This window comes from Muntiacus reevesi, chromosome X, assembly GCF_963930625.1.
Source record: "Muntiacus reevesi chromosome X, mMunRee1.1, whole genome shotgun sequence".
NCBI lineage: Eukaryota > Metazoa > Chordata > Mammalia > Artiodactyla > Cervidae > Muntiacus > Muntiacus reevesi.
In genome coordinates this window covers 95447246-95467801 of record NC_089271.1, presented here as the reverse complement: position 1 = coordinate 95467801, position 20556 = coordinate 95447246, and the positions used below count along the sequence as shown (strand labels likewise).

The following is a 20556-nucleotide window of genomic DNA, read 5'->3' as shown; positions in this document are numbered from 1 at the left end:
AGATGCCTTGAACCAACTGTGACTAAACCACCTTTCGTTGATTTTACAAACCAGACTACTTGCATGTACCATAATGCTAGGGCCCCTTCCAGTTCTGGAAATGCCAATGACTCTGAAGGTTAATCTTAAATTTCATTAGCTTCACTGTTCATCTCTGTCTGGTTCAGAGACTTACAAAAGAGAAATGAAACACTAAGAAAAGGCTTGGGACTCAGGTAACAAGGCAGAAGGCAGGAAGGTACCTATCCAGAAGTAAAGATAAGGCAGTCATGATGAATTCCAGATAACCAGAATGCAAAAGTACCTGGGAGTGTGGGGCTTCTCTGGTGGTCCAGTGGTTGACTCCTCGCTTCTGTTGCAGGGGACCTGGGTTTGATCCCTGGCCAGGGAACTGAGATTCCACATTTCTCATAGCAGGGCCAAAAGAAATAAGCAAAAAAATTTTTTTAAAAGATATCTACATTTATTGAGGGCTCAAAAAATAAAAAACAGAAAGTACCTGGGAGTGAGTGATTAGCATGTGACCTACGGAATGAAACAACAGGTTGAGCTGGGACACCAAACAAGGACCCAATGTCCAGAGCTGTCTTTCCTCCATGGCTGAGGTGAGAAACCTGGCATGATATTGGGTAGACACTGAGTGTAGGAAGAGGAAGCACTTTAGGGGAGGTGGGCTTCTTGAACCAGCATCAGAGACAAAACATGCTGGGCCAGCACAGAATCAAGTAACACAGAAATCAAAAAGACGGCTGAGAAGGACAACCCTCTGAGTCTGTCAAGACTGAATTTCCAGATGGTACAGTCATAGCATTCAATGTGTGTTGGGCTTGAAAGGACCTCCTAGGTCTCATGTTCCAGGCCCCACCCTCTATGGGGACAGGGAGCAAGTCACTAGTGTAGGAGTCAGGATTCGCCCCTTGGGGGTGGACTCCTGTCTCGCTACCATCCACACCCCACCCACGCTGCAGTCTACCACTCAGAGCCCGCCTCCCTCTTCTCACAGGGACAGGCATTCTAGCACTTCAGATGTTTCTACAAAGAGTGGTCCTGCATCCAATGAGATTACTGACATACTTGCCTTGCTTACCCACCTCACACACACTGACACCTGGGCATGGCCCATCGCATCACCAGCCGTGTCCAGAGTGGTACAGCAGAGTTGATGACTGCTAAGTGACTCGAAGCCAACAGTCAGCACCTAATAAGTCTCTAATCTGGCAGAGGCAGCTCTGAGGACGGTACCAAGGTAAACTGGGCAGAGTCTTTATCCTCAGAGGGCCTGTGGTGTAGCTGGGGTAACAGTGTATGCATGTACATGCGCACACACACACACACACACACACACACACACACACACACAGAGAAACCAACCAAGGTATCCTTACACAAAAAGAGTACTATAGAGAGGGTTTTGGAAAGTTGTGTGTGTACACAGACACACACACACACACACACACACACACAAATCACCCAAGGTAACCTTTCACAAAAAGAGTACTATAGAGAGGTTTCTGGAAGGTTGTGGGGAGGAAGGAGTGATTCTAAAGTCAGTCTCGGAAGTTTCAGGAGGACACAGGAAGTGAGGAGGGAGGGATCTGCATTGAGCCGCAGTGTTGAGGGCTGGGCACCTGGGAGTCAAGATGTGGGAGTGGAGGCCTGGCCATGACCATCTAGGAGGCAGGGGGAAGTGCTGCTATAAGGGAAGGAGGAAGGCCCATGGTGGGGATCAGAGCCCCGAGAAGCATGGAGAGCGATGGCTGAGCCTGGGCCCAGAACTGTTTTCATTGACTTCATTTGACAGATGGACAAGATGAGGCCAGAAAGCTGCAGGTATTCAAACAACAATGTGGGAGTCAGGGGTCGCTTCCGGGAAAGCTGTGTTTTAGGATTTTTGTGGTTACACTACCAAGGTGGCCTGAGTGGCAGGGGCTGGAGAGGGATTAGAATCTGCTTGTGTCATGTCACCAAGAGCCCGGGGTTTAAGAGAGCTCAGGAAACAGTGGACGAACAGGGTATTCTTCCAGAAACTTCTTAAGGCTTCTATCTGAGACTCCTCTACTCCTAACTGCTGATTTTATGCCAGGAGGAACTGAGTGGGACAGGGGTGGCTGGGAAAAGACAACCTCATGCTTCGTTGAAGGTGTACAAGGAAGGCTCAGGCACAGGCCCTCCACATGTACCTGTGGTAATCTGAATGCTCTGGGGACATGATGGGAAGGCAATGCACTTTGGATCAGTACCTCAGAAACACACTACGCTCCATGGCACCAGGGCCACCATCCTAGGCATCCCTCCTCAGAGATTCCAGATTCTAGGAGTTGAGTCTTTCTTAAGGTGCCTTGTGCTGTCCACCTGTCTGGGGCTTCTCAGCAAGTTCCCCATCTTCTCCACGTTTATAGGCCCCATGCCAGGCACCAAGGAGTTGCTCACACACCAGAGAGAGAGGGGATCAAAGAAGGAAGGAAGGTGACCATTGGTCATTGACAGAACTATTGATGGACCAGTCCACCAGACTGTCTGCGTCTGGAGGAGGGGGCGGTTGGGTACACTCCATCTGTGCTTCCCAGGTGCCTGGTGCTAAAGTAGCCCATTGACAAGTTTTGGGAACACACATCCACTAGCCTGTTCTCTTCCCCAACTGACCACCAAAGGAATATCTCTGTTTGGATCCAGCCTTCCTGGCGTTCAGTCTCACCTCGCAACCTCAGATGGTGCACATGCCACCTCCACCCCATGTGAAAGTGCTCATCCTTCTTAATGAAGGGCTCGGGCAAAGCCACAGAGCACACAGTATTCTCCTGCCAAATTCCACAAAGGATACATGTCATTTCAACACACTGGCTACTCTAGCAACTGGGCTTTTGTCTCCTTGCTAAAGTGGGTTCCCCACCTTAGCCATGATGTTACTGAACTGAAACAAACACAGACTGACAAGCAAAGCCCTACAGACTGTCAAAGCATCCGGTCTTCTGGATACACACAGGAGGAGTCCCAACAGAGTGCAGAAGACAGAACACTCTATCAACAGTGAACACTCAGCCACTCAACTCAGCAATGGACAGAAAGGACAGAGGCCACTTACATGAAGGTATCTTTCTCGATGCCACGTCCTTAAGATTATCAAGAAAGCACATGAATGCCAGACACACGACCAGCTGCCCAGGATTCTGAACCTTCACTTAGACCTAGATTTTGGAGACAGTCCTCAGCCAGGCTCTGAAAGCAGGTCACTTGTTTCCATTAGAAATTCCCTTAGAAAAGTGTGCATTACATTACCTTGTGGCTCAGATCATAAAGAATCTACCTGTAATGCAGAAGACCCAGATTTGATCCCTGGGTCAGGAAGATCCCATGGAGAAAGGAATGGCTATCCACTCCAGTATACTTGCCTGGCAAATTCCATGGACAGAGAAGCCTGGCGGATTACAGTCCATGGGGTCGCAAAGAGTCTGACATGACTCATTGACTAACACTTTCACTATGATCCAGACTACAACCAAATCAAAGTGCAACTCTTCTTAACAAAGTACAACAGCTTCTTAACCCAAAATGTGTTGTTCAGAGAATATTTTACACATGTTTCAGACACTCACAGTTGAGAAACAAATACTTTTTTCCTCCTTCATATCCTAGGTCAATTTGCACATCTGTATAGTTGAGGATTTTGCCCTTAATAGAAATATTCATTCAACACAGATTTTTATTTTATGACACAGTCAGAATAACATTAAGAACTCCGAATCGAAGGATGTGAAAGGTCAAAGACAGTCTGTGTTCAGACCCTTGCTTTTCAAATGCTATCTATGGACCAGACACTTAGTTATCAACTGGGATCTGGTCAGAAGCACAGATTCTCAGGTCCACCTCAGAACATCTGAATCAGAAGCCACATTTGACAAGACCACTGAGTGATCTGAAAGCACACTGAAATCTGAGATCTAGATCACTGGTTTTCAAACTGTGTTCTGTGGTACCCTTTGGGAGGCCTATATGAGGTGTGAGCCAGGAAGATATTAGGAAGAAGGGGGATGGGGAGCAGGCCTCGTTTCAGCTGAGCAGCCTGCCTCTGATCTGTTTGGGAGGCTGAACCCCACCCAACCCCACCTCCGTCAGATATCCCATGGACAAAAAGGTTGGAAAATCACTGTTTTGAACCAGTCATCTCATTTTATACATGCACAACTGAGATCTTCCAAATAGTATAAGGGAAATTTTACCAAGATCACATTATAGTCCCTTGAACACTGTTAGAGAATTCTGAAATTTGCAAAGCCTGGGAATCAAGAAAAATCTTCAGAGGCAGTGTTGCTGGAATAACCTCTCAACTGCAGAAGTAGAAGCAAAGACAGACCCTGAGCCCCAGTGGGAGACAACATGTCCAAGGCTGTGCCCTGGAAAAGCCCTGTGACATGAGTGGCATTTTATGTTACCTGGTTTTTAACAGAGGAGAGAGACACCCAGAGATACTAAGTGCCAAGGCTACACAGCAAGAGAAGAGCTGATGTCCTAACCCAGGTCCGTGGATCCCAAAGCCCAGGCTCTGGATCATGTCATTTGCATCATGAGCACAAAAAGGCAGCCCCTCTGTGTGCCCTATGCATTGGCCCAGCCTATGAGCTACATGGAAACACATCCACACAAAAAAGAAGCCATCTACCCTCACAGACCTGTGGGATACAACTAATGGGTTTCTGTGCCAATGCCTGGGCTCCTGCTATAAGCTCAAGGAACAGAACATGCAAATTCAGTTGCTATATCTTTGTGGTAATGAGAGTTAAGAATCCATTTTAATATCCATTGCTAAGTATCTAACATCTCCATGCCTTGAGAAAGAAAGAATAAGAAGGCAGTAATGGTCAGAGGAGGAAAAGGAAAAGAAATACTTTACAATGTACTGACATATTAGGTTTAACATCTTATTTTTATAGTCAGACACTCCAAGGACTGCCTGGGGCTTTCTGCCATGGAAGTGCTTATTACTAACCACTTTTAATTAAAACTGATGCTGCAAAAAAAAAAAAAAAAGACAATCCAATCATAAAATGGACAGAGTACTTGAATAGACATTTCTCCAAAGAAGACACAGATGTCCAAAAGGCACATGAAAAGATGCTCAACACTCTTTATTACGAGACAAATGCAAATCAAAACTCCAATGAAGTATCATCTTACACTGGAAAGAATGGCCATCATCAAATAATCTACAAAGGATAAATTCTGGAGAGGGTACACAGAAAAGGGAACCCTTTTACACTGTTGGTGGAAAAGTAGATTGGTACACTCAATATGAAGAACAGTATGGCAGTTCCTTAAACAACTACAGACAAAACTGCCATATGATCCAGCAATCGCACTCCTTTACACCTGGAAAAGACAGAAACCCTTGTTTGAAAAGATACATGCGTCTCAATGTTCATTGCAGCACTATTTACAATACCCAAGATATGGAAGCAATGTAAATGCCCATCAACAGATAAATGGATAAAGATGATGTGGTACACACATACACACACACACACACACACACACACACACACACACACACAGAATACTGCTCAGCCTTGAAAAATAATGAAGTAATACCACTTGTGGAAACATGGGTGGACCTAGGGATTGTTGTACTAAGTGGAGTATGTCAGAAAGAGAAAGACAAATATTCTATGATATCACTTGTTGATGAAATCTAAAAAGATGATACAACTGAAATTATCTGCAAACCAGAAACTGACTCAGAGAAGAAACTTTTGGTTACCAGAGGGGAAAAGCAGGGGAAGTGATAAATTAGGAGTTGGGGATTAACAGATACACACTACTATTTATAAAACAGTACTAGTGTCATGATGGAGAAGACTCTTGAGAGTCCTGTGGACAGCAAGGAGACCAAGACAGTCAATTCTAAAGAAATCAAGCCTGAATATTCATTGGAAAGACTGATGCTAAAGCTGAAGCTCCAATATTTTGACCACCTGATGTGAAGAGCCAACTTACTGGAAAAGAACCTGATGCTGGGAAAGACTGAAGACAGAAAGAGAAGAGGGTGCTAGAGGATGAGATGTTTGGATGGCATCACAAACTCAATGGACATGAGTTTGAGCAAACTCTAAGAGTGAAAGACAAGGGAAGCCTACAGTGCTGCATTCCATGGGGTCACAAATTTGAACACAACTGAGCAACTGAACAACAATATATAAAATGCATGAATAAGGTCCTATTATATAGAACAGGGAACTATATATCTGCAATAACCTACAATGGAAAATAATCTGGAAGTTATATATATATATATATAATGAATCACATTGCTGTAAACCTGAAACGGATACAACATTGTTAATCAACCATGTGAAAGTGATGAAAGTCACTCAGTCATGTCCAACTTTTTGAGACCCCATGAACTTTGCAGTACACAGTTCATGGAATTCTCCAAGCCAGAATACTGAACTGGGTAGCCTTTCCCTTCTGGGGGCCCTTCCACCATTTCCAGCCAAGGAGACCCTCTTCACTACAAGACCCAGCCCAGATGGCCTCCCATCTAAAAAGCCCTCCATGGTCCCTTGATATGAGTCAGTGTCTGGTTCCCCACTCTTCATGATCCTCAACCTGCCTCATTGCAGGCTCTGCTCTTTACTGGTTTGCCTGGAAGATGTGCTCCAGCCTCCCCACCCTGAGCCCTGAGTGATGCGTGGGTGAGTGGATACCTGATGCCCTGCATGGTGGAGGAGCCTCTTGCACGACAGGTGTCCTTGGACTTGAATGCACTTTGCCTTGTGAGGTCTGGCACCCAGAACTGCCCTCTCTCATCAGGCTGTGCTTACACCGGGGCTAGCACATGGCCAGGTGGCCAGCACACTGAAAGTAGTTCTCCTCCCCAACCCAGCAGTTGTCTGATTCAAAAGACACCAAGAGCCCCTCCCACCAGGCTGCGTGTAGGGCAGAGCATGGTGCCACCCAAGCAAAGGCACTTGGCGTTCTCTGTGTACACATAGCCACCACTCAGGCACCAATTCCTGGTGTTAGTTCTCCCACTTGTTCAATAATGATCATGAGGCCTCAGGCACTGTGAAGGCTTGACCACCGGGGCCCACTGTGGACACCTCCAATGACTGTCTGTGCTCTGCACCTCACGACGGGCTGGCAGGAATTGTCAGTTCAACATCACAGGTAAAGGGATACCCTGTCCGACCCTGACTGCTCCGTGTCCCCTTGGTGGTGAGTCCCCAGCCAGCCTCCTGCACCAAAACCCCCCTCCCTCATGGGAACAGCTTCATGAAGGACCCATCCTAAGAAGGCTGGCCCTAGGGAGGTCTCAGGAGAGGTGGTGAGATGAGGCCTTGGAACAGGGTTGACATCCCCTGCCCCACTGGTTATGAGGAATCATCCTGGGGGTAGTCAGTGTGCACTCAGCCCTGGGCTCAAGGCCACAGCCCAGCTGCTAGACCTTTTGCCAGACTGGTAACGGAAGAGGAATTCCAATGCGAGTGAGAAAATCCAGGCGTGTGGATTGTGGGAGGAATAGATGGAAGAGACTTCTTTGCTTTGCTTTCTGCAGGGGGATGCCAGCTTATGGTGAAGAACAGTCAGAACCAAGCGGTGGGGCAGGGTCTCCCTGGTAGATTACAAAGCTTCAGGCAGTGAACAAACATTGGCCCAGGATTCAACAGAAATGGCTGAACCTCAAAGACACTGAACATTCCACTAAGGCAGGCCTGACCTGGTGGCATCAGATGTCTTCTCGGGAAAACATGCATCCTTGACACGAAGGCCAGGGAGACTGGGAGCCAGGCCCCAGAAGACCGGGACATCCCAGATGTCTGAGAACTTCTGAGCCTGCAGCAGCAGCCAACCCCATAAAGAACTGGTGACCCCCCCCCCAACTCCAAGGGAGCTAACTGGGCCAGAGTCCTCCCTCACAGGTGTCTCCATCCCAGGAAGCAGGGGAGCTGGCCACTACAGCCTGTGGCAGGACCCACAGCACTACGAGCAGGAGACCCAAGGAACCATGGGAAGAGCTGGTCACCTACTGCTGGGCCGGCAGGCAGAGCGAAGTCACTGTGCAACACAGACTGGTCTTGTCAGGCCTGGTGATGGAAGAGATGGATGACATCCCCTCCCCTCATCCCTGCTGCCCAGGGACTGTAGCAGAGGGCACAAGGTCACACTGAGCCAGGAGCAAGGGACCATGATAAGGGTGGCCGCCTCCCAGGAGGTTGGACCCACAGAGCAAGGCAAGTGGTCAATACAGTGCAGCCTCCGGGAGGCTTGATAGGAGGGCAACTAACCTAGGTACAGTCCAAAACGACGCTGAGGCCAAGGGCAGCCACCCCAGTAAGTGGGTCAAGATCCCTTGCCCAGGTTTGGCCCCCGAGCCAGTTCTGATGTCTGGAAGATAGGAACAGGGATGGGGCGGGTCCCCAAGAGAAGGACACCAACGCTCCACAGCAAACAGACATAGGAATGACCCCAGCCACTTCCAAAGGGACCTTGGGCTCTGAGATGTGAACCCACGCAGGGAGGTGGGACCACCAGAGGAGTGGAGGTTGCCAAACAGAGTGTCACATTGACACTGACGTGAGAACTCGTTAACTCTTACTCTGCGGCTGCTTTGGGATGACCCTCTGAGCTGGGGTTTCTGGGCAGGGGGTCAAGGTTCCGGGAACACAGGGCCAGTCCCGAGGATTCATCAGTCATTCTTGAGCTGGGAGAGCCTGGAATGCAGTGTCCCCCACAGCCAGGTGCAGCGCTTAGTGAGACATCTGTTGAGTCCTTCAGAACCTGGGGAACATGTGATGTGAGGGAAAGATGGTAAAGCCAAATGGAAAACCTGAATGAATTCCAGCGAGTAAAAGAGAAACACACAGAAAAGGGGGGGTGATACATGCCCCACTCATGAACTGGAGAACCTCCACACCTCTGGTGGCACCTCACGGGCATCCTCTGCTCCTGACTTCTCACACCCTCTCTGGGTTTGGCCAAGTCACCACGGTGGGCACACAAGTACTCAAAGGGTAGCCAGACGGGGCTCTCACCCAGAACAAGAGAGTCCACTCATTGAAGTCCTCTCACCACGGGTATGGGATGGCAATGCACACTCATTTCCGCCCTCCCTGGTCCTCAATCTCACAAACTAACCTGCTGGATCTGTTCAGTAGGCCACAGCCTGGTGTCCAGAAGCCCCCTCCAGTGCTGGCAGGTTTGGCACCCAGGTCGTGGCGAACCTGCCCAGATGGATGACAGTGAAGAGCACATAGACCCCAGAGCATGGGAGTGATGGACATATGGAAACCAGCATCTCCCACTCCCGTGTCAGATGCGATATAAAGGCCCATGATGTGAGTGCGAGCAGGGCAGTGCCAGAGTCTCACAGAAGCTCCCTCGGCTCCCCTGGGTGGTGCCCCATCTCCTGGGCAGTCAGTACCCTGAGCAGTGGCAGCAGAGTGGCAATCCGTGTCCGCAGCTCCCGTGTGTGCTGCGTCCTCTCAAAGATATGCAGCAGAACTGAGATAAAATCAGAAATGTGTCCTGTTCTCAGGCTGGCCCCTCCATCGGGGCCATATGGAGAGGGGTACAGTCAATGGGAGTTGCCCTTTGGACAGAGGGGAAGTAGGTCTGGTTGACCTCTCAGAGCTACACAGCTACCCCTGGGCTTGTCCCGCGTGCAGGAATCCAAGGCCCAGAGCTAAAGCTAGGCTGGGACTGAGGGACTGACACGGATATGAAGGAGCCTTCTCTCATGGGCAGAGTGCTGGACTCAAGGGCAGCATCTCCTCAGGGACTGCTCGCCCCAACTGCCAAGCCTGGGGATGGGTGGCAGCCCCCAGTGGGAGTGCCTGACGGACATGTGCTGACCTGTAGGGCACTTACAGCTCCAAGAGACCAGGTGAATACTGAGTCCATTGCTAGTCTGCAAACAGAAGAGGATGAATCTGCAATACAAACACCAGGATGGGATGAATGTCCAGATCCCGAAAGAGGTGCCCACAACTCGGCACAGAAAGGACACACAGCTCAGTGGAGAAATGGGCAACAGGCATTTCAGAGAGGAAACCACATCAGCCAAGGAACAAAGGAGGGAAACTGAGAATCTGGGTCAAGTCCATCCCAGGTCAGTGCTGCCTGCAAATGCAGAGCAGGAGCAAAGTGGAACCCACACCAAGCCTCAGAGACCCAGGCCAGATAGGAGGCAGCACTCCACGGGGCTCGGCCCACATATCTGGGCATGTGAAGAGAGCTGGGGCCAGCAGCAGATAAGGGACGGGTGTGGAGAAATGCCATGAAGCAGGTCCTCACAGCTGCCCCTATCAGCAGCCACACGTCATAGGTCTCCAGTTCACTGGGCAAGGTCTAGTTCAAAGCCAGGATTTGGAGGAACAGCAGCGGCCCACCACCTCATGAACTGAAACCACTACCAGGAGGTTCTGGAGTATCTGGTGATAGCTGGTAACCACTCTTGGGGCAGGGAGGGGGGCACTAGCATGAGGGAGTTGGGTGTGGTGATTGCTCGGGTCCTTGCAGTGCTGAGGCCTCAAATCCCGGAGGCAGCCTCTGCCCCACAAGTCGTGGCTGGGAGGAAGCAACTCTGTGCAAGGAGAAAGCAGTCTGCCTGCTCAAAGGGAAAGCACTGCTCCAACTCAGCATTTCCATGAAAGCAGTTGCGTGGGTACCTGGCTAATGGGAACCAGTGAGATACCCACCCCGCCTTCCTGGGCCCCAGTGTCCCTCGAGGTTCCAGACTCATGCACAGTAGGCACAGCCTGGGAGGAAGTGTTGGGGCAAAGGTGGCAGCAGAAAGATGCAGGGTGCCCCAGACTCCTAGATGAGAGCACCTGACACTCGGGCAGACGGAAAAGGGATGTTGCAGTAGTGCCTGGATGGAGGACAGTAGGTTGTCAGGACAAGAGGGGCCAGTGGCCCAGAGAGAGAACTGCATGGCAAAGTTTGGGGTCCCGGATGAGCTCTGCACAGACTGCAGGGCCAGCACAGCCACCCAGGGTGTTGGGTAATGAGGAAGGAGACCTGGGACCACCGGAGCCCCCCAGGGCACCACGGACAGGTTGGGGCTTAAACAAGATTTGGCTCCACTGTGCTTTTCATCTGGGGTTGAGGACAGATGTGCATGTGGTGTGACACAGAATCGATGGTGTGTGCAACAGCAGATGGAGTAGGAGAGAGAGGAGGGGTCCAAGCTGTTGGAGGGGCCTAGGCTGACAGCACTGGCCCCAGGCCACAGGGCCTGAGCTCAGCTACTAGCAATGGGGACAGGAAGAGGAGCATTTACTGTGATCAGACACTTGGGAAACAGGGACACAGCAGGCAGGGCGGCGGTCAGGAGCCGAGTCACGTGGCTGCCCTGGGTGGGCTGAGCCTCCAGATGAGAGGACGAGGACAGGAAACAGTTTTGAAGGTGAAGCTGCCTTTCTCTGAGACATCTCAGTTCCCAGGGGCAGCAGGAAACACAGTGAGGATTTTCCTTCACACCTGCAAAGAAACAGATAAGACTGTTGCTCAGCACTGAGCCAGCAGTACCAGGGTGGCTTGGAAGGGAGCCAGCCTGGGCTTTCAGTCTGGAGATGGGGAACTCTGCCCAGAAGCCGCCCCTCTCCCTCCTTCCCTGGCCCCTGGGGTCCACTCTGAAGCTCAGATGCAGTCACTGAGAACACTGGGTCATGGTCACTTTGACTCGCCAAGTCTCATGGACTGGATGCCTGTGGCAAGGGCTGAAAAGGATAGTCTGGCCTCCACCATGAAGCTGAACAGTCCTACTCCCCATGGGTTCCCCGGGCCCACAGCTCCATCCCTGTCAGCCCCTCCCCACCTCAGGTGGCTCCACCTTGGCCCCAGCCCCATCCCAGTCCCGCCTTGCCACACCCCAGGCCCCTTCCAGTCCCAGCCCTGCCCTGCCCCACCTCCTTCTCTAGAAGCTTCTCCTCACCCAGGTCTTTCCCACACTTCAACCCCAGACTCCTAGCCCTGCTCCTCGAGCCTCCTCCCTCACTTCCGTGTCCTGCTCCCAATCTTGCTCCAGGAAGCCTTTCTCGAGGCTCCTCCCGGCCTGACCTTCTAGGCACCTCAGAGCGTGACGGATCTTAGTTTGTCTCCTAGCAGACAAGGCCGGTGAAGGAATGCGCCTTTGTTCATATGTGCTACGTGCGTGTCAACATAACTGTGTGCCTGCATACCTGTGTGCCTACGTGAGTAAGGGAAGCCATATGCACCGGAAATGATGGGTGTCAGTGTTTGTGGGCTGAGGTCAGCCAGTGCTGTCAGAGGTCTCGGTCCCAGTGGTGGACCACGGTCCTGACTGGTAGCCACTGCTCAGTCATCCCAAAGCACCCGCAACTCACTCTGCTTGCAGAAAGGCGGGAGGGTACCTCGTGCGTCACGGGTACCCCCAGGTGGGGGTTTCCAGGAGTGCCTGCCAGGGAGCCAAGCCAGACATTCTGGCCCCCTCCACGGCCACAGTCCCAGCTCGCTTTCCTTCCATGTGTGGGTCCCGGCAATGCCCTGGGACATACATGGGAAGATGCCAGCAGACCTGCCCTCCAGCCTCCTACCATGCCCCTGGACTATGACCTCACACTAGCCCCACCCAAGCCTGACCCTGACAAGCAGGGCTCAGTTGCTTGTCAACGGTTCCCCTCCTGGTGGGGACCAACCACGAGTCCCTGGAGGGCGGCACACTGACTGTGGGGCCCCCAGATCCTTCCAGAGTGGCAGTGTTAGGGGAGGAGTCATTTTCTCTTGTTCTTTGGGGAGGGTCTCCTGGGCTGTAAATCACCATCACTCCTGGAGGATGGTTTCTGTGCTGCGGGCCTGTAGGTATATTTCTCATTGGTTGGGCCCTCCTGGGACCCCATGGTCTGAGGCCTCTGCCAAGGAGAAAACTGTGGTGGCTTGTTGTCCAAGATTGCTGTATTGTCACTGGTGACTTTCTCCCTGTTCCTCTGGGCCCTCTGCTTTGAGTGGTAGGAGTGCTTGCAGCCACTTCTTGCTCAGGGATTCCACCCACACAGGTGAGATTTGGAGGCTCTCAGGAGGAAGGGGTTGGGTTGGCTGAGAAACTGAATGGTGGCCACTGGGCAAGCCTGAGATCCAGTCACATGCCCCAGTAGAAGACACAGCAAAGGCCAAGCCCCGGGGCCAGCCAGGTCCTTTGCAACCAAGCCAGACCCAGTGAAGAGTGTGACCCTTTGTCACCCAACAGGCGGGCAAATGTTCAACGAATGATGCTGCTCGGGGCCAGTCAGGGTGTGAGGACATGACACCCTTGCCTGTGGTTGGTGGAGTGGAAACATGACACACTTTGTGGAAGGCCATTTTCTGGCATGTGTCAGCAACTCGGGTGTGTGTGGTGTGCCCCAGGCCTCTTCCTGCATGGCTCTTCAGTGAGTGTGTGGTCACAATGAGTGGGTGTATTGGCAGAATGAGTTTTCCCTTCTCTTCCATCAGAAGGGAAGTATCAGTAACTTGTGGCACTCCCGACACTGGGAATCTGGGTGAGGACCCTGAGGGAGGATTGTGGGGATGCTGGACCCCACTATTGAGTGGACTCTGGGAGGACTTGGGCTAAATGAATACATACCATATTTCCTGACATCTCGGTATCAGTGAGACTGGGAATCTGGTATGGGGGAGTAGCCTCAGGTGGGCAGAGGGAAGAATTCCAGCACCAGAAGTTTGTCAAAGTTGAGGATCTTGAGGGGGGACTGAAAGGATGCTGGGACCCAATCAGAGGAGACCTCAGAGAAGCCTTTTGCTGCTGTCGGTCCTTGGTGGCCCTGGGGTAGGATGAACCCAACATGTGTGGTCTCACTTCCCTATATCTGGGTCTTAGTCTGGGGTCCTGAAACAGGGGGCAGGCTTCCTGACATCCAGATCTCAGACTGGGAACTTTGCATGGGGCGGGGACTCAGGTGGGCTGATTCCCAGGTCCTGTGGTGTGTCAAGTTGAGGACCCTGAGGGAGGACTAGGGTACCGTGGACTGCAACCAGAGGAGACCTCAGAGTAGCCCATCTCTGTTATCAGTCCAGGGCGACTGTGGGGTAGAATGAGCAAAACAGGCATGGTCTGACTTCCTGACACCCGGGTCTTGGAGAGACTGGGGCCCTGGGATAAGGGGCGGGGCTTCAGCTCAGGAGAGGCAAGAATCCCAGGTCCCGACTGGAGGCAAGTTGAGGTGCCTGAAGGAAGACTGAGGGGTCCATGTGGGAGGACCGACAGAACCCCACAGATCCCCGCCCCTGTAGTTGGCCCTGGAAGCCCTTGGGGTGAGAAGAGCACTCTAGGCCTGTCTGACTTCCTGACATGTGGGTCTCAGAGAGACCGGGGACCTGGTGTGAGGAGTCAGGTCTCACGCAGGGAGAGGACAGAGCCCGGGTCCTACCAGGAGTCAAGGTGAGGACACTGAGGGAGGAGGGGTGCCTGACCCCAGAATAGAGGGGAATCTGGTAATCCCCGGGAAGGACAACCATGAGCAAGATTTCCTGACATCCGGATCTCAGAGAGCCTGGGGACCTGGTGAAAGTGGCGGGGTTTCAACATGGCGGACGGGACAATCACGGGTCCCGCCTGGAATCTAGGCTCCATGCGAGGAAGGACTGAGGGTGTTAGACTCCAAGGCAGGGAGGGATCCTTGCTCTTGTGGGGGGTCATGGAGGCCCCAGAGCAGGGTGAGCAGTTTATTCACCTCTGTCTTAGGGGCCTTAGGATGAGGTGTTTGGGTGGAGGGCGGAGGCTTCAGTTCTGCAGAGGGTGGACTCCCTGGATTCCGAGGAAGGACTGAGCAGATGCCCGCCCCTGTGTTCAGTGCTTGGAGGCCAAGTAGGACTTGAGGAGAGGTGAGGACCGAGCATCTCCCCAGCCTAGGACCTGCGGGATGCCCTAGGCAGGTGTGGCCACATGTGGGGCCCCTCAGCACTTTCTATCCAGATTTGGGTCTTGTTCTGAATTTCCCTGCAGGTCCCCAAAGGGGAAGGTCCAGGACATGCTGGTGGAAAAGTGAGCACTACACGTGAGCCCCAATGGGAATACCCACCCCAGATCTGTGGGGACCTCACAGAGTCAACCCCTCCTAACAGCACAAAAGGCCTAGGTCTGTGCCACGGTCTCCCCCCGAGGTGCCCCCTCCATTTGTCTCACAGGGGCTCCAGGAAACAGGAGGCAAACGCGGAGGTCTGAGGCCCATGTCCTGAGGTCAGGGAGCAGAGGACGTCCAGGCAGTGCTGGGAGACAAGGTGAGGTGGGTGCCTTGATTGTGCACAGGAGCTCCCCATCCCAGAACAGAAGGGATCTCAAAATGCTTTAATCCCCCTACCTTGTCAGCCCCAGAACCTTGGGCTGTACTGGCTGTACCCTGGGCCAACGTTTCTCTTCCTCAGTTGACAGGGGACTGACTACCAAGGGGGAGCACCCCTGTAATGCCCAAGAGCAGCCCTCAAGGAAGACCAGTAAAGTGGCCTCAGTCAGAGCCCCCCATGGAGTGTTTCACAACTAGGACCATTTACACTGTCTCTTTCCCAGGTCAGTGGTCTCCATTTCCCCCATGCCACACTCCCACTGGGCACAAGACCCCATCCGTTATGCCTGTGGTCCCGATGAATGAGTTTTGCACTCCTGAGGAACACCTTCAGGGCCAAATCCAGGCCCAGGGCCCAGTGGAGGTGCAGCTCCTGGGGGTGGAGGCGGAGGATGCCTCAACCCCTCTGGCCACCTCCCCTCCAATCTCATCTTCCTCTGCTACCATGGATGCAGAGATCTTTCTCAAGCAGACTCTGAATGTGATGGTGGCTGATCTAGTCGAGATCGTGTTCCTCAAGTATGGCACCAAGGAGCCAATTTTCCAGGCTGAAATGCTGAATACAGTCCTCAGGTATAACCAGGCCCACTTCCCTGTGGTCTTTCATAAAGCCACACAGTGCCTGCAGTTGGTCTTTGGCCTGGATATGGAAGAGGTGGACCATAGAGAGCACATCTATGTCATGATTCCCACCCTGGGCCGCCTCACGCTCAATGACATGCAGAGGGATGGGCAGAGTATGCCAAAGGCTGGCTTACTGGTTTCCGCCCTGACCCTGATTCTCCTAGCAGGGGACCGGGTCTGTGAGGAGAAAGTCTGGGGAGAACTCAGCAGAATGGGGGCATTTGCTGGGATGCAGCACTACATCTATGGGGAGGCCACGGAGCTGCTGACCCAAATATGGGTGCAGGCGGGGTACCTGCAGTACTGTCAGGTGCCTCACAGCCACCCTGCTCACTATGAGTTCCTGTGGGGTACCAGCGCCTATGCAGAGACCAGCAAGCAGCAAGTCAAGGACTATATGTACAGGGTCCATGGAAGGGGTACCGGATTCTTCCCATCCCAGTGTGCAGAGGTGTGAGGGAGGAGGAAGAGGGGCCCTGAGCCAGAGCAGCAGCCAGACCCACATCCAGCAGCTTGTCCTGGAGGAAGGAAGGGAGGTTGATCCTTCCTTCTGCCTTCTCTGTCGTGAGGGCCTGGGCCAGTTGGGGGAAATGCTGTGCTGCATCTTTGGGATCATGTTCTTTACAATGACATGGAGATTCACTTCTGTTTCCTTTAGGAATTTTTCAAATGTTGTTTGTTTTAATAGAAGGCTTAATAAGCTTCAGTGTCTAACTATGTCAATAACGTTGATCACAGTGTGTTTGTGCTCACCCAGTTCAAGAAAAAAAGTTTGCTGTTTTGTAAAACTGATTGTGAACTCTTTGATTTTATTTTGTAACCTTGGTCAAGATTCCATGGAATGGGAATATAACTCTTTTGGAAATATGATATTACTTAGTAAGAATTGAAAAATTAAATATATTTGAGGTAAGTTCCTCTATGTTCCTTGTATGTCATTTCATACAGCTAAACTATCTCTGTTCAATTGGATTTTTTCAAGTTATTATTTAAGAAAGTACAAAACACCTGATCTGACTTAATAAGTGCCCTTCTCTGGCTCATTTATTCCACAGACCTTCATGGATCCTGTGCTCTGTGGAAGGCCCTGTGTTAGCAGTTGGGACACTAGGAAAAGCAGGACTGCCCAACACCTAGAGCAATGATTTAAGAGTTGCAGTCACATGAAGAAGGTAGAGAGATGTCCCCTAGTTTCACAGAACAAGGTAACTGGGAAAGGGCGGTGAGGGTCCAGGAGGAGCACTCGAGTGTTGTGCCCGAGCCAGGGTGTTTTGGGACTTTGGGAAGCTGGGTTCATTCTGTGAGAGATGATGGTAATGAACCTGGGCGGTGGCAGCAGCCAGAGCTATACACAGTATCTTATGGGTGAGAAGAATATCTGAAATGGGACATTCACATTAGAAGATCCTCCTCTGTCCTAGATAAATTTCTTGGGGTAGGAAGGGAAGTTACACTATGGTCAGGAACAGTTAAACACTTCTTTATGCTGCTTGATCTAAGTACACCAAATGTTTTCAAAATGGGGAGGGGTGAGTGGACTTTGATTTGCTGCACAATCTACTCAAATCTTGGAGAATACAGTTGAAGAAATATTGGTAAGCACCCCCAAACTCTTGGTAGGATTTTAATGGACTGTCTTTTTTGAAACTGGTGGCTGTGTACTTAAACTAATGGATTAGCTTTTCTAGGTGGGCAGACCTTAAAGCCATAGATGAGGAAGAGTTATGGAAACCACAGTGGCAAAATCTGTACTGAATTTGAATTCACACACCTCAGAATCCTCCTTGGAGGTGAAGGGTGGTGCATTGTGCATATCCTAGTTGGATTTTATCAAGAAAACTCCCACTGTCCTTGTCCCCTCACTGTCGCTTTTCTGATGCCTCCCCCTCATGAAGGCCGTGGCTGTCGGGGAGCCTCCGGGCACCTGTGCAGGTGCTCAGGCAAGTTCCATTGTGTGGAGGCAGCCGGGACTCCCAGGGGGAGACTGTAATGGCATCAGGAAGAAGGGGCACATCCTCAGCCCACTGAGACTGTGGGGCACTGGCATCACTGCAGAGGGAAGGGCAGAAAGAACACTGGAGGGAGTCGGGGGACCCATCCCTGACATTCACAAGAGCCTTGGAAACTAAATCAGATCTTGCATTTGAAAGTGCCAATACAGAGTAGTGACTAGAAACAGTTGGAGATTCAATGCTCATCTGGCTTTCTCAGAAACTCCTCAACACACGAAGGGAATTGTCTTCATCACAAGCTATTCCTACCGGCTGCTGTCTGTTGAGCACCGAGTACATTTCAGGGCAGGGGAGAGACTCCAGTCCTTGTTCACATCTCTTCTCCTTCTGCTTCCTGTAAGCTGCCTGCAGGGAACATGGGATCCTAGGTAAACCTACAACAGTTTGGTAATAAATTACATGATCAATGCACCAATTTACATAGAAAGACAGAAAAAAAAAATGTTTCCTATAAATAACAGTAGCATGTTGTTTGGGAAAAAATCATTCCATTTGTCCTGGGGTGGAGTGGAAAGATATTCTGTATGCAGATGGTGCCACATCCATGGGACTGAGCTCCCAAGAGGCAGAAAAAGCTCCTGCCTGACCGACTGATGGTAGCTCTGTCCAGGCCTGTCCATTCAGGGCCAAGGTGAGGACCTGGGCTCCTTCCAGTGGCACTGATGTCATGAGGCAGCAGTGAGCGGTTGTGTGAAGTGAGATTTTAATCCCCTGCCCAGGAATTAAACCTGAGTAGCCTGGCTGAGAGCCAGGAATCCTAGCCACCATACTAGCAAAGGCTAGAGCCTGAAAGCAATTTTTTACATGGATCATTGCCTCCAGTGAAAAATTCATTAATGACAGAGACAGAAATTGTAAACGTGGGTACAATATTATTAAAGACAGAGCCCAGCAAGTGGGAGAGCACATAAAGAAATGGTTTGTTAGTTGAGATAGAAGTAAGGCAGAGATCCAGTCTTGGAGAGAAAGAGTGTGGATGTCACACCTGGTGAACAGGAGCACAGTCAAGAGTCAGAAAAGTCATTTATATAAGGCAGTCATTCTGGAATTTTGTCTTCCTTCAGGCCAGTTATCTGGTTTCTTTTTCCACGCCTGACCTACCTTGAGATACTCCCCTGCATTCATACATACACCCCTCAGCCAAGATGGATCTCGAAGTGAAGGTTTCTGGGAAGAGCAAGACTCATTATGGTTTGGCATTATCCCTTGACTTTTGACCCACAAGAAGCCTTTTTTCACATGTCGCATGTCTCCTTTGTCTCAAAAGATAGGGGAGTGGAGATCCCTTTATCCTTTACTCAAACAGAGTTTTGCCTCTTTGTCCTTGTCATGACTGTTACCTTTAGGTATTTATAAGAGACAAACACTGGTTATTTATGCTGTTTCTACTGTTTCATTCATTTCAGAGAGCAAATAGGAGGCTGACTGTAAGTGCCTTAACTGTAGCCAACCTATCCCTTGTCACAGGGAATACTCACATTTGTAGGTATTCAACCTGAAGCCTACATCTTTGTGCCCCATGAAATGCAAACAGGAAGCCAGTCGAAAATGTCTAACTTGCAGCCCATCCATCCATATTCCTCTACTTTCATCATAATAGTAGTGGCAAATGCTTACTAGTTCTGTTCTGTTTATTCACTGGGTCAAGAAGATGATCTGACTTGACAAAAAAACCATCAGGGCACAGAAGCCTTGAGATATGGCTTTGTGACAGTCCAACACAAATACTTGGGGGTCGTACTCCTGGAATTTCTGACAGGGCACAGGGATCACCCCTGCCCATGATTTCAACTTCCAAAGGCTAAGTCTCTGTGTCTACCTTGCATTTCATTCTCTTGTTCACTTCTGGTGCCATTTCAGAGCACGGAGGTCATAGTCATTTTCAGGAAGCAGACATCAAAAGGAGAGACCTTGCAGAGATCAACATAATCAAGGTGAGGGGGTCAGGCCACTATATCCTCCCCAAATTGATCCCATGAGTAGTCTCTCACAACATGCTGCCCTCAGAGAGGCAGTTCCCTTCAGTGGAGGGCAATTCTGGAGAAGACTTTTGCTCTCAGTCCTCATCTACCAATACCGGTGGCCCTGGGCAAATGAGTGGGCTAGTCACAAGGAGGAGATCTGGGTGGTACCACGGCATCCACTGTAATCCACCCCTCCCAGCACTGACATACACTCCCTTCATCTGGAGAGTTCACCTCGTCTGAGGACAGTTCTTTGAAGATTCTGCTTGGTCTCCTCTCCTGAAGAAGCTCAGAGAGAAAGACTGAACAAATGCTGGGCCCTCACAGTTGCAGCAGCGGCTGCACCACAACTGATGGTCACTCTCTCTTGCCCGAGATCCGTTCTCAATCCCCTGTTCTCTCAGCCAGGACCTCAGCCATTTCCAGTGCCTTCCCTGGTGAGGTAATACAGACTTTGTCCCTCAGGGTTCTGAAGCACTGGGCCCGATGCCCTTCTCAGACCCTTGGTCTTGGACTTGTCAGTTCACCACGGAAATGGGGCAGGAACCCAAGACACATCACCTGGCTGTTAGAGATGTTTCCTCGCTGTTCCTCCTGTGCCAGGGTAGCCCGCACACTCCTTAGGATCAAGGTCATCTCTGCCTGCCAGGTTGGGGACAGTTC

At 51.1% G+C, this 20556-nt stretch overlaps 1 protein-coding gene across 1 annotated transcript; it reads left to right on the top strand.

Annotated features, from left to right (window-relative positions):
- The first annotated feature begins 15576 nt into the window (after window positions 1-15576).
- On the top strand, window positions 15577-16374 carry LOC136154589 (melanoma-associated antigen 10-like). Its single transcript, XM_065916809.1, has one exon. It carries the CDS (start codon window positions 15577-15579, stop codon window positions 16372-16374), a length of 798 nt encoding a protein of 265 aa, XP_065772881.1.
- The last annotated feature ends 4182 nt before the right edge of the window (window positions 16375-20556 follow it).

Coding starts and splice junctions, on each gene's coding strand:
- LOC136154589 (XM_065916809.1), top strand. CDS start 15,577: ATGCCTGTGGTCCCGATGAATGAGTTTTGCACTCCTGAGGAACACCTT.